The sequence below is a fragment of the Diabrotica undecimpunctata genome, chromosome 4 (assembly GCF_040954645.1).
Source record: "Diabrotica undecimpunctata isolate CICGRU chromosome 4, icDiaUnde3, whole genome shotgun sequence".
Taxonomy (NCBI): domain Eukaryota; kingdom Metazoa; phylum Arthropoda; class Insecta; order Coleoptera; family Chrysomelidae; genus Diabrotica; species Diabrotica undecimpunctata.
In genome coordinates, this window is record NC_092806.1 from 30,976,340 (window position 1) to 30,989,703 (window position 13,364).

Consider the following 13,364-nt stretch of genomic DNA (forward strand, 5'->3'; position numbering starts at 1 on the left):
TGTGAAATTCTAATGGCTCCATTATCGTTACCTGACACTATAAAAACCAACTCGTCCGCATAAGCTATTACTCTAAAGAACGGTTCACAAGGTTAGTCCAATAACTGATCTCTGAGGAACAAGTGCGTTCACGCTAATCCTGTCTTTAGATTGTTGCTTTTCCTATTAGATAGAATGCTTCTATCATATCTCTTCTGCTTCTAGTTATATCAACGCCATCAGCAAATGCTAGTATTTGTACACTTTTTGTTATTACTGTTCACCTGATGTCGACTGTTGATTTTCTTATGAGTTTTTCTAGGGTGATGTTAAAAATAAGATGCCGAATAAGGCATCTCCTTGGCGTAGTCCTATCTTAGTAGAGGTTGTATCTATTAATTCATTTTGGATTCTGATTTTGCTCTGCACTTTAAGTGTCTCTTTAATAATTGTAATCAGTTGTATTGGTGTCATAAACTATTTTGATGTTTGGATCAGGAATTTTCGATTGATATTATCATAGACACCCTCAAAGCCAATGAAGAGGTGGTGCGTATCTACATCAAATTTACCAGCTTTTCTAGGATTTGTCTGTGTAAAGATTTGATCTATTATCGATTTCTACCTGCAGAAACCGCATTGGTATGCCCCAACTATTTGTTGCGCATACATTATTAGGCACTCATATACTATGCTGGACAGTATTTTATATGCCATATTTAGAAACGCTCGATAATTTTCCCATTGAAGTTGGTCTCCTTTTTTGTGTAATGGCACGATTATTCCAATGTTCCATTCCAGTGGAAATTGTTTATTTTTCAATATACTCAGTATCAGTTCGTGAATGGCGTTTAATAGTGAGACTTCGCCTTCTTTTATCAGTTCTGCAGCTGCTTTCCCTTAGGCTACTGCGGATAAGATTTTTTCTCTTTTGTGCCGATGATCCAGTTCAATTTCGTCATAGGATTTATCGCTATTCTCTTCGAATTTTTCTCTGTTCTCTGAGCATGCTTTCCTATTTATCTCTACACATTCCTGGTCTTGGTTTAAAATCCTTTCTACTCTTGTTCAATTTTTTGGAGAATTTTCTAGTTTCTGTTATTTACAAAGTTTCCTTTCTGTTTTCTTTTTTCTCTTGGGCATTTTCTTCTCTTCCATTCTCAGTCTCTTATATTCTTCGTCTGTTTATCCCTTTCTGCGTCGTTATGGCATTCGCCGATACGCGTGGTTCTTTTTCTTTGGTTATGTTGCGACATTCTTCATCATGCCAGTGTTTTGCTGCTTCTTGTATGTTTTTATGTTTCCCATTATTTAAAAATATCTTCATGTTTTTGTCGATTTTCTGTTTATTGTTCTTCTATATTCTGCATTTTTGCTGTTATCTTTTAATTCCTCTATTTTATAACTTTTATTTTTGGATCCTTTTTCTTTATTGGTGTTAGACATTACGGCTTTTATTCTACTTTCCACAAGGTAGTATCGCGAATCTGCGTTCGTTCCTCTCCTGGTACGCACGTTTATTAAGTCTGATTGGTGTCTAAAGTATACAAGAACATGGTCTACCAGATTAACTGTGGTGCCATCTGGAAATTTCCATGTCCCTTTATTTATATTTTTGCGCTGTAAACATGTACTGACAATGATCATATTAAGCGAAGTAACATGATCATTGTCAGCGAAGTACTTCTAGTTAGATACGTTTCCGAAATATCTTAAAAAATATTTATTAAATATTTTCGTGAAAACTAGGATTATTATTTCCATTCTGTGAGGATTTTTCCAGATGGTAGGGAAACCAAAGTTTGCAGTGTGTTAAATATCATGTTAAGCATACTTTATAAATAGCAATTTAAAGAATATTTAATACAAACCCTTCATCTGATGGTAACTCAAAGCCTTCTTTAATCTCAGAGCTTTCTGGAGGTCCTTGAGATACTCTATTTCTTTCAACTTTAGATCCTGACCTGTTCAATGACATTAATACAAAATGTTATTACAAATTATAAAATTACAAAATTACAAACGTTAAAATAATAATTCATTCTTCAAATTCTAGATAAGAAGTCTTCAGTGATGAAACTATACTAAAGCTTGAACAAACATTGAACTATTCTCAGCAGTGACGAACTCAACGATTGCACACAGTAATGTACTGAGGCACGACACTGTTCCGACATGCTATGCTCGGTTTTTGCCGTATCCTTAACATTCTGTACATTACCATACGCATGCTGATGATCTCATCACTTCTATACGTTCATATTTGCTGAAGATTTAATACCATAAACCCGTAACTTCTACTGAATGAATAAAGTTTAGATATTTTTTTATTAATCCTCAAAAAAATTGAGCAATAGTAGGAAGATAATGTATAGAGTGCACAAAATATTATTTCCACAACTGAAGACTTATTCTTTAATTTCAGCAATAAATGTGTAATTGTTAGATATTTCAATAATAAAATAAACAAACATTAGAATTAAAACTGAAAGATTTTTAGTAATTAATTATAATAATATATAAACGTTTTTAAATCGGTCCCTTTTATAACACTATGTATTATTATTGACAAAGAAAAACAAGAAGAGTTCGATAAAGGTATGGTTTTCATATCAATCCAAATTCATTACAATTTTTGACAGCAATGAAGCAAATTCTGATGAGAAATGATATTACTTCCTTCCTGTTGCCAATTGTATTGTATGTTTTTGGCCATTTGCCATTTGGCTGGACATTGTATTAAAAAAAAGACAAAAGATATGAGAGGAAAGCTTAGGCCTGTAATGATGTGCATCGCCTCCGTCCCGTCAGCACTTCATACACATATAAAACAGCGTATGCCACAAGAGAGAGTCGAGTTCCGCTAGAGTGCTGATCTAGTGCGAACTCCATCGGGCCTCTGGATATTGACTGGAGGCCAACCGTCCGGAGTTCCATCAGAGTATTGATCTGATAACAACTCCACTGGCCCTAGGGTATTGACTGAAGGGCAACTGCTTCTGCTAGAGTATTGACTTAGTGGCAGTTCCGTACCCGGTCTTGGAGTATTGATCTAAGACAGACCTATTCTTTCCTGTGACTAACTACTGATTAGTCGCCGTCCGTTCCTCACCGGACCGAGTGTTGATTGGCCCGTTCCATCTCTATTCCTTCGACCCGTCCGTTCCCGTCTTCACCGAGTAAGTATTAACGCACTGTAATTAACGTTAAGATTTTATGACATGAATTGTATTTTATTTTTCACAGGTATTAAAGGATTCACATTTTAATTTTTATAGTACATATTACCTAGGATCCAATTTTATTTTGTTATTTATTTATTTCGAATATATTTTTATTTAAATTAAACCTGTGTTTTACTGAGTCTGTTGTCTAAAAGAGCAACCTTTCACAAATTGGCGCCCTAGCAGAAGTAAAGCAAGTCATAAATTGGCGCTCGAGCAAAAATATATATGAAGCTCCGTCCAGCAACGACAGATACAGACTCAATAGCAGATGCACAGATATGTCGTGGATATACCGCCTATCCAAAGAGGAATTACAGCACGAGGTCGAAAATGTCGACTTAGATTACAAAAGAACCGTCAAAGATTTGAAATTAAGACTAAGCAATTTTTTTAAAAGATCACGGAGGCCTAGCAAGATCCGAATAGAAACCGAATCCGAAAAAGAACCGAGAAGAAACTAACCCGAATAAAACCTAAATAGGAACCGAATCCGAAGAAGAACCGAACCCGAATAAGACCCGAATAGGAATCGACTGCGAAGATAAACTGAAAAAGAACCTAACCGGAATATAAACTGAATCAGACCCGAATAGTAACGGCATAGTAGCAGGTGAGTTAAGAATTGCGACAACCGTTTGCCGAATAGCGCAAAAATGCTGGTCTGGCTATGTTCAAAGATCACGCTATATTAAAACCTACAAGTAAATGCCTTCAGTGTAATCCGTCGCAGATGCAGCTAGCAGGAAGATGTGACTATCCACTATAGAAAAGCCTTGGCACAATGTCCAAATTGATGTGCTGGGACCACGCTCAAGATCTACAAAGGGGAGCATCTTTTTGACAGTCATCCAAGACCAGTTTACAAAGCAGGTTATCGCCTAAACGACAAATACCATATCGTTGATGAGATCATGCCGTTGTAGGCTCCACGCTAAAAAAAATGTATCCTTCATTTTTTTCCCAAAGAGAAGGGGGTGTAACGATGTGCATCGCCTCCGTCCCGTCGGCGCTTGGTACACACGCACTCCCAACAAAAGTTGCCACTCCACCGACACGCGCTAAAGGATATGGAAAGCCTACGCCGATATAAAATAGCGTACGCTACAATAGAGAGCCGAGTTCCGGTAGAGTGGGAACTCCACCAGTTCTCTGGATATTGACTGGAGGCCAACCATCCGGAGTTCCGTCAAAGTGTTGATCTGATAACAACTCCACTGGCCCTAGGGTACTGACTGAAGGCTAAGCGCTTCTGCTAGAATATTGATCTAGCGGCAGTTCCGTACCCGGTCTTGGAGTGTTGATCTTAAAACAAACCTATTCTTTTCTGTGACTAAATACTGATTAGTCTTTAGATTAGATTAGAAAGACTTTTAGGTCTTTAGATAGTTACGCGTAAGAGAATGGTATCGTAAAATAATGCACATAACCAAGACGATTCACGCAGAGACGTTCAGGAGAACATGGTTTAGGAGGTCGGGCCTTATTATAAATACGCACCATTGGATGTATAGTACATATTAGACATCGTCTACAAGACTTGCAACTGTTTATTGGAATTTCCAACCTCGATAAAAAAGCTATAATACTTTATTGAAACTTCGTTCTACATTTTACTTTAGTTGTTTAGATTTTCCATTTCGAAATAATAACAGTTACACATATATTATCATTTAGCAAGAAAAACATGAACGCATGCAAAATTATTTTTTGAAACATAGAGGTAGTAACAAAATCACAAAATGCTCATTTAAGATACAGAGACTACTTCAATTGGTAAATTTGAATAATAATCTAAGAATACACGAAGGATGCTAACGAACATTCTCACTAATCATACGTTCAAGTTTATATTTTCCTTATTCTAAAAATACCACCTGATAGAAAGCAAAAGAATAATAATATAGTAACTATTTTAACATTTAGTATATCTAATCTACAGTGCATTATTATCTTAGGGAGATAATATGATGTGGTATAATATATTAAAATACTAAAATTCGATAAATTAAGAATTCTCACTTAAATAATTATTAACCAAATTATAATCAAAAGTCAATCAAAATAGAACAGAAACAACACATTACATAAAAAAATATTACTTACTTACTTACTTAATCAGTAGACCCATTTGTACCTTTCGGTGTAAATGATATTTAAAACATTTATCAGAAGTCTAGTAAGTGTAAACTCGACCTTGCTAGCTTGCATAAATATTGTGAAGTAGTAACCTTGTAATATCACGACTCTTTATTGAATCGGTCTATTGAAAGCGAACGGGGTCAATCATTGTTAATCATCATCAACAACAGATAGCACTGGACAAACTGAAAGACCCAATGATACAAGCAGAAATAAGCAATGAAATAAACGCACAAATTCAAATATTGACGACAAACATTGCCGAAGATCTAACACCAACATGGAATACGATTACAAGTGCCAGGGGCGGATGGGCAAGTAAAATTCTACCGGGAGAATAAACGACGGCGGCCCAAAATTTAAATATATATATATATATATATATATATATATATATATATATATATATATATATATATAATATATACACATGGGAGTTTTTTTGATTTTTTTAAACTATAGAAACTTGAAACTTGGAATATAAAATACAAAGTTTGCTCTAGAAAATTCTATATTAAGATATTTAAGATATATAAATAACAAATTAATGTGTTATAAGCTATAGGTGAATGAAATATCGTTTTACATATATAGCTATCACTAAATGGTAACCTATTATTTATTATATTAATACATTAAAGCGTCCTTCATTAATTTGGTTGTTTGACCCAAACGATTAATAATTTCATCATTGTTGATATCGCTCAGTATATCATTTTCAATATTCATCAGCATGAACGACTCGAGTCTATTATCAGACAAGGAGTTTCTTAATCTATTTTTGATAAATTTTAAAGTTGAAAACGATCGTTCACATGCCACTTGCGAGATGGGCAATGAAAGTATATATTGATAAGCCAATACCAGCGTGGAATAAGCCCCCTTAAACAAATTATATTTTAAAATTGAACCGTAGCAACAAATGACACAGTTCTGACATTTGTTAGATTCGATGCACACCCTTGATTTTGTACTCTGTTTTGTTATACAGTCATCTTCGTCTACATCTGACTGTGCAGAAGAAGAGTCGTCTAACCCCACATCAAGTCTAGCATAATTTACTTCATATGAATCTTCAATTGTTAATTTAATATGTTTCCAGTTGCTTGCAAAGCTTGCTAACTCTTCTTTCAACTTTGCAGGAGTTGCAGAAGAATCAAACTGTATTAATTTTTCTGACAATATTTTTAGAGAATTCTCAGGTAGCTCACCTTTGGCGATTTCTTCAAAATTATTTGGATCTAAAATGCTCAGATCCCTACATAATTCAGCGTTGTTTGCAAATCTTCTACTGATTGATTCTACTGCAGTATCCGCAATAACGTTAAAAAAAACAATTCTAAAATTTTCTTTTGGGCTTACTGGGATTTCATCAGAAGTTTTCTCATCAAAGAATTTCTTTTTCTTTTTTGATCGAAACTCGGGCAATTGTTCTTCAATAAAAAATTCGAAGTCTCTCCTTTCAAAAGAGAGTTTAGCCCACCCTACAAATTTATCTGCAGATGCTTCAATGTCTGGAAAATTTCGTTGCATTTTTTTTAAACTCAGTATAGAATCATTAACCATAAAGTTACATTTTAATAAATCTAACCCTGTTGTCTGAATATATCTTGATAAAGGGCCTGTTATAGAGAACAGTTTTAAGAATATGTGCCCAATTAAAATATTTTCGTATTTCAGTAATTGTGCTTTGTAATTTGCAGCAGTCGCTCTTGCATCTGGCTTAATTTTTTGTGAATTTTCAATTGTATTAAGAATGTCAATTAAATCAACGTACAGTGCTTTATTAGGTTCATTAAAATTACCAAAAATTTTACTGAGCGCTGCTTCCTTTGACCACCAACGAGTTTCTCCTATCAACTGAAGTTTCTGTGATCTAGCATTGTTGCCAATGTCCAACCAGTAACCCATGCGTTGATGAGATTCTTTAAAAAATGCTGCTATACAATTCAGTAATGAAAAAAATGATGCGGCCTTAATGTGGGATTTAAAAATGTCTGTCAGAACAAGATTTAAAATATGCGCATAACACCAAACATGAACATGATTTGAATTTTCCTGGACCATGAAACTGGAGAATCCCGAATATCTCCCTTGCATATTAGCCGCCCCATCAGTAGAGTCAGCAATACAATTTTTTTCATCCAAACCATTTTTTACCAGTATGTCATGAATCATGGTATGGAATCCCTTCCCTGTTGAATTGTGACAAGGAACAACTGCAAGAAGGCGTTCGTGAATTGTTCCGTTGTAAACATACCTGAAATAAAATAAAATAAGCAAAGGTGAAGATTTTATTATACTTACAATTTAACATACCTTGTTACAACTGAACATTGGTCTGTTACTGAAATATCTTGAGTGCTGTCTATTTCTATAGAGAACATAGTGGCAGTCTGTATCTCTGAAGAAATCTTCTTTTGAATAATTTCTGTGATTATGACAATGATTGAATTTACAGTAGTTTTTGACAAAAATGTGTAGAAATTTCCAGCTCGACGTTTGATTTTTCTATTGTGATAACTTTTGCTTTTTTTAACAATGGCGTCCAAATGTTTCTTCAAAATAACATCAAATTTCGATAAAAGTAAGATTATTTCCAAAAAATTACCATGATCTAGGTTTTCATTTTCTAGATTGTATGCAGCTTCATTTGCTGTGCCCCGATAAGAAAGTCCTCGTTTGCCAATTAGTTTTATAACATCAATAATAACATCCAAAACGTGCCGATTGCTTGCAACTTTTTTATTTCTCATTTCAACAACGTTTCCAAAAAGTATTTTTTCAATTGTTTGATTTTTAATATACATGAAATATGTTTCGCAGTTTTTTCCATGACTGATTGAACTTTCATGCTCATTTATTCGCTGATATACATGTTTCCAATCAGACATACCCCTTGCAAAAGCAGAACTTTGATCTTTATTACTCTCAACTGAATAAGCAAGACAAATTGTGCAGAAAAGTGCCTTTCTTTCTTCACTATAGCTCAACCATTTCCTTTTTGTTTTATTATTACGTGTAAACGCTTTTTCCACATTGAAAGGTATATCTTTTTGGGCGACAGGTACCTTTGGATGGAATTCAAAAAATAGCTGTAATTTATTGGGATCCGGACGGTCGAAGAAATTGCCAGATTCTGTCTCTTCCGGCTGTCCCAGCTTTAGTAGCGCCTCTTCGTCTTTAAGTGCCTTTTTTACATTAGCTTCACTATCGCTTTCATCACTTGTCTCTATGTCGTCGTCCGAGTCCTCTGACAGCTTTAACTCAGTTTCAAATTTAGTTTCTGAAACCGGTAAATTTTCTTCGGATTTTTGCTCTTGCTCTTGTTTTTCCGTGTTAATATCACTTTCTACCCCTGAAGTTGAAGGAACAGAATAACTGTTGAGCAAATTATCCAAAGAGTGACATTTTTTTGCTATTTCACATCTTTTTTTCTTCTCCCTTTCTAGTTTTTTTTCTTGTCCTCCTTTTCGTTTTGGTGGCATTGGTATTTGATTTTTTATTCACTTAGTATATTGGTTCTGACGGCTATCATACAAGCAGTTTTCGTCCTAACGTAACAAATTTCATAATTATTGAACAGCTAGAATAGGCGCTTTTTGAGCATGTTTATACAGAGTATTTCATAACTATACCTACAAACCTTTAAACGTGGTAGGAGACATCACAACCAACATTCTTGCTTTATAAACAAACGCCCAAAAACGATTTGTTTGCGAATTAGACGTAAAAAAACACTTGAAAGCAATAGATTTTTACAAAATTTTATAGTTTTTTACAGAACTTAACAATACTACAAAACACTAAAAGTAAGTAAATTTTTTGTTTGGGAAAGAAGATGAAACAGGATGTACGAGAATTTATTTTAATCGAATGATTTAAACAGAAAGCTTGCACCTGCCTAATTTATTAATGTGTTTATTTAAAAAAAATACGAACTTTTAGTACAGAATAACACCTTGTACTGTTTATCCGCGACTTTCTGGACACGGTGTATAGTGTTGAAACACCCTGTATAGTAAAAATTATTTTAAATAATTATTTCCTACCTTAAACTTCCACTCTAATAAATCGGCTTAAGTAATATATAACGTTATTGGTTAATTTAGAAGTAGGTAAATGTTTATTATTATCCTTCTACGCCACTATTCAACTAATCCCGAAGTAAAAGCGCACGTCACATAATAATTCGTGTCTTTTGGAACCGGAATAACTTCAGTGAAACAGTCAGAATTCGTGGCAAACAGTTGGTCAGTGAGAGAACAATAATACAGTCATCAGTATTATCCTCTTTACTCGTGCTGATCGACTTTCGCTGAGAGTTTCTGACGGTTCGTCGGCTGGAACAAACCCTATAATAAATACCACCTACATACTTTGTGATTTAAACCATTGGCGTACCAGAAAAATAAAATAAAAAGTTTTTCTACAGACAAAAATTGAAATAAACGATTAATTTATAAAAATATGTTATGTACATAATAATGAAGAAAATAAAATAAAGAATAATGGTTTATTGGCCTTTACTAATGCTAATAATTCGGCTCTAACCATATCTTCTGTAAAGACTATGCCAGAATTCATGCAGTTGAAAAATTAAGGGTTTAGGTCCGCGCGTGGCAGCCCACAAACGACGGCCCACCGGGAAAATTCCCGGTATCCCGGTGGGCCCATCCGCCCCTGACAAGTGCTGTAACAGACATCATGAAAAACAACTTAGGGTACAAACGAAATAACAAGAGGCAAAAAAGGATGACAGAAGAAATACTATTACTAATGGAAGAACGACGAAGACACAAGAATAACCAAGATGGCAGCAATATGTATGAAAACATTAACAGGCAAATAAAAGCAAAAATAAGAATAGCAAAAAATGAATGGCTTAAGCAACAATGTATCGATCTATAACATTTACAACGACAGCACGACGACCGTAATCTACATAAAAAGCTTAAGGAGACTGCTGGAATATACAGAAAACGAAGACCAACTACCATAGTTAATCAGGATAACCAGATAGTGCTGGGTGAAAAGGAGAAAATTGATATATGGGAAAATTATATCCAGGAGCTCTTCCATGACGAAAGACCCATGAGTGAAGTTTATACAGACGACCAGCTGACTGGCCCTTCAATCACCAAAGAGGAGATAGAAAAGGCAATACTAAATTCAAAAAACAATAAGGCACCTGGACCAGATGAAATCCCGTCAGAAATACTCAAATTACTGGATGAAAGGGGAATTTCAGCACTACACAAAATATTTAACTTAATTTATGAAACTGGCTGCTATCCTCAACAGTGGTTACGCTCTACCTTTATTCCCCTGCCCAAGAAAGTCAATGCAAAAAGATGTGAGGATCACAGACTCATTAGCCTGATGAGTCACACTTTAAAGATATTCTTAAAAATACTACATCAAAGATTATACAAAAAATGTGAATGGGACATCAGTGACTCCCAGTTCGGGTTTAGGCAAGGTTTAGGAACACGAGAAGCAATAGTAGCAACACAGGTGCTGGTCCAAAATTGTTACGATCAGAAGAAGGATGTGTTCCTATGCTTTTTAGATGACCAAAAAGCGTTTGATCGTGTCCAACACCACAAGTTAATGCAGATCCTCAAGAAAGTTGATATAGACCAAAAAGACATAAGATGCATTGAAAACTTGTACTGGCATCAAACGGCACAGTTAAAAATAGACAATTCTATATCCAAACCCATACATATAAGAAGGGGCGTTCGACAGGGATGTGTGCTTTCTCCTCTTTTATTTAACATTTATTCGGAAGCCATATTTCAAGAGTCTTTGGAGGATGCAAAGATGGGAATCAAAGTGAATGGAGTATTGATCAACAACATACGATATGCTGATGATGGTGTCTTAATTTGTGACAACATAGTCGATCTTCAACAACTTGTCACTATATTCGGAGAATACAGTAAGCGAATGGGATTAGAGATTAATACCAAAAAAACCAAATTTATGATCATCTCCAGAAACTTGGATGCACTTGAAAACTCCACAATAACACTGAATACTAAGTCCATTGAAAGAGTGAGTAAATTTAAATACCTGGGATCGTGGCTTTTTGAAGACTAGGCATCGGACGGGGAAGTAAAATGTCGCATTGAGCAAGCTCGACAAGATTTCGTAAAATTCAAGAAGGTACTGACTTGTTCAGAATTCGATCTTCAACTGAGACTAAGGTTTACTAAGTGCTACGTGTGGTCAGTGCTGCTATATGGCGTAGAGGGTTGGACACTCAAAACGAGGGATATAAACAGATTAGAAGCTTTCGAAATGTGGCTCTATCGCCGTATCCTAAAAATACCATGGACAGCGAAAATCACAAATATAGATGTCCTTAAAAGAATAAACCAAGAACGCCAACTTTTCGAAACCATCAAGAAAAGGAAAACGGCGTATCTAGGTCACATCATGCGAAATGAAAAATACCAGTTCCACCAACTTATAATCGAGGGTAAAAGTGAAGGCAAGAGAGGAATGAGACGCAAGAAAATGTCCTGGCTCCGAAACATAAGGCAATGGACAGGGATTAACGACATACAATCTCTGATACATATTGCAAGAAATAGAGAATTAATGGAAAATGTGATCGCTAACATCCATTAGTGGATTTGCATCTGAAGAAGAAGAAGAAGTTAATCATCGTTAATCGTCGTTTATCTTAGTTAGGCACACTTAATATGATTATCAAATAAGTATTCATCGTCCAGTTAGAGTGCACATATGATTATAGTGAAATGTAGAGAAATAAATGATGTAAGACAGTCCATTAAATATTTTCCAACCTCCTACAACCCAGATAAAAGCAACACATATGTAACGACCTACAAGAACATTTTTAGTTTATTATAATGAGATTGTACAGATTTTATTTAAATAAGTTACCCCTTTTGGTAACGTAAAGTTGCAAGGTTAGTCGTTTTGCAGTGTTGTTGGAGGAAGTTAAAACGTTTGGCTGTGTAGTGTTGGAAAGCTGATCATTCGTGTTCATCGTAAACGGCGACTAATGAATAGAATAAGAGATGTATACAACATACAACAACATATTATAGGGCTAACACGTACGCGTACTCCCTCCACATTGCCAAAGTGTAATGTCTGCCTTCGAGTCCTACTCTGCTGCAGTTTAAATTGTATTATTATATAGAAAAGTTCGCATTTTTTTTTTCAAGAATGTCATTTTCTAATGAAATAATACATATTATCAATGAAAAAAATTACCTTGCTAAAAAATTTATATATTTTAAAATTGCTTTGCTAAAAATTGGATGCAACACTAAAAGTCGTATAAATAAAGACCTTATATTCCATTGTTTACAAGCTCAAAAAAAAGTTCTGTGGTTTTAATTGATTGTTTTGATAATAAAAAGAAAATTGATCAATTAAAAGGCAGGAAAACTGTATTAAAATTAAAACATGCCTATCATGGCACAAGAGTTTGTTCATTTCATTTTAATGAATTATTATATATTATATTATACTATTATATACTACCAGGTAATTTGATTTAAGGTTAATTTAAGTAGGTACTTTTGATATTTTTCCGTAGCATATGAATAAATGTTTTTTCTTAAATTTTGAGAACTGTAATCTGATGTACGTTTTCTGAATTTTATACTTGTATGTAATTATTTACATAAACGTTACATCATAGCCCCATTTTTACAAAAAAAAAAACAAACTTTACTATCTAACGCAGTCTAAACTGCAGCAGAGTAGGACTCTATTGCAGACATGACACTTTGGTAATGTGGAGGGGGTAAGAGTACGGGTTAGCCCTATAGCTGTCACTTGAGGTGTCCGAATAGCAGCAATGCGCACAAGACGCGACCTGTTACACCACCGTGTAGAAGCCAATAACGGTCATAGAGGTTACACGAGAGAGATGTCCCTCATCGGGACACTCTACTCTCAGTCCATATAACCTCTAAGTAAATGTGGGAAGCTACAAATACAAGGTGGACGTGTTTTGCCTGAGCGCAATCT

At 34.8% G+C, this 13,364-nt stretch overlaps 1 protein-coding gene across 5 annotated transcripts in view; it reads right to left on the reverse strand.

Annotated features, from left to right (window-relative positions):
* The window catches only part of Iml1 (GATOR complex protein Iml1), a 98,382-nt gene that overhangs the window by 13,350 nt on the left and 71,668 nt on the right, over positions 1-13,364 (reverse strand). For all 5 annotated transcript variants that reach the window (XM_072529278.1, XM_072529281.1, XM_072529279.1 and 2 more), the window contains one exon: positions 1,851-1,943. In XM_072529278.1, coding sequence (XP_072385379.1) covers positions 1,851-1,943 — 93 coding nt within the window. The remainder of the gene's footprint in view (positions 1-1,850; positions 1,944-13,364) is intronic.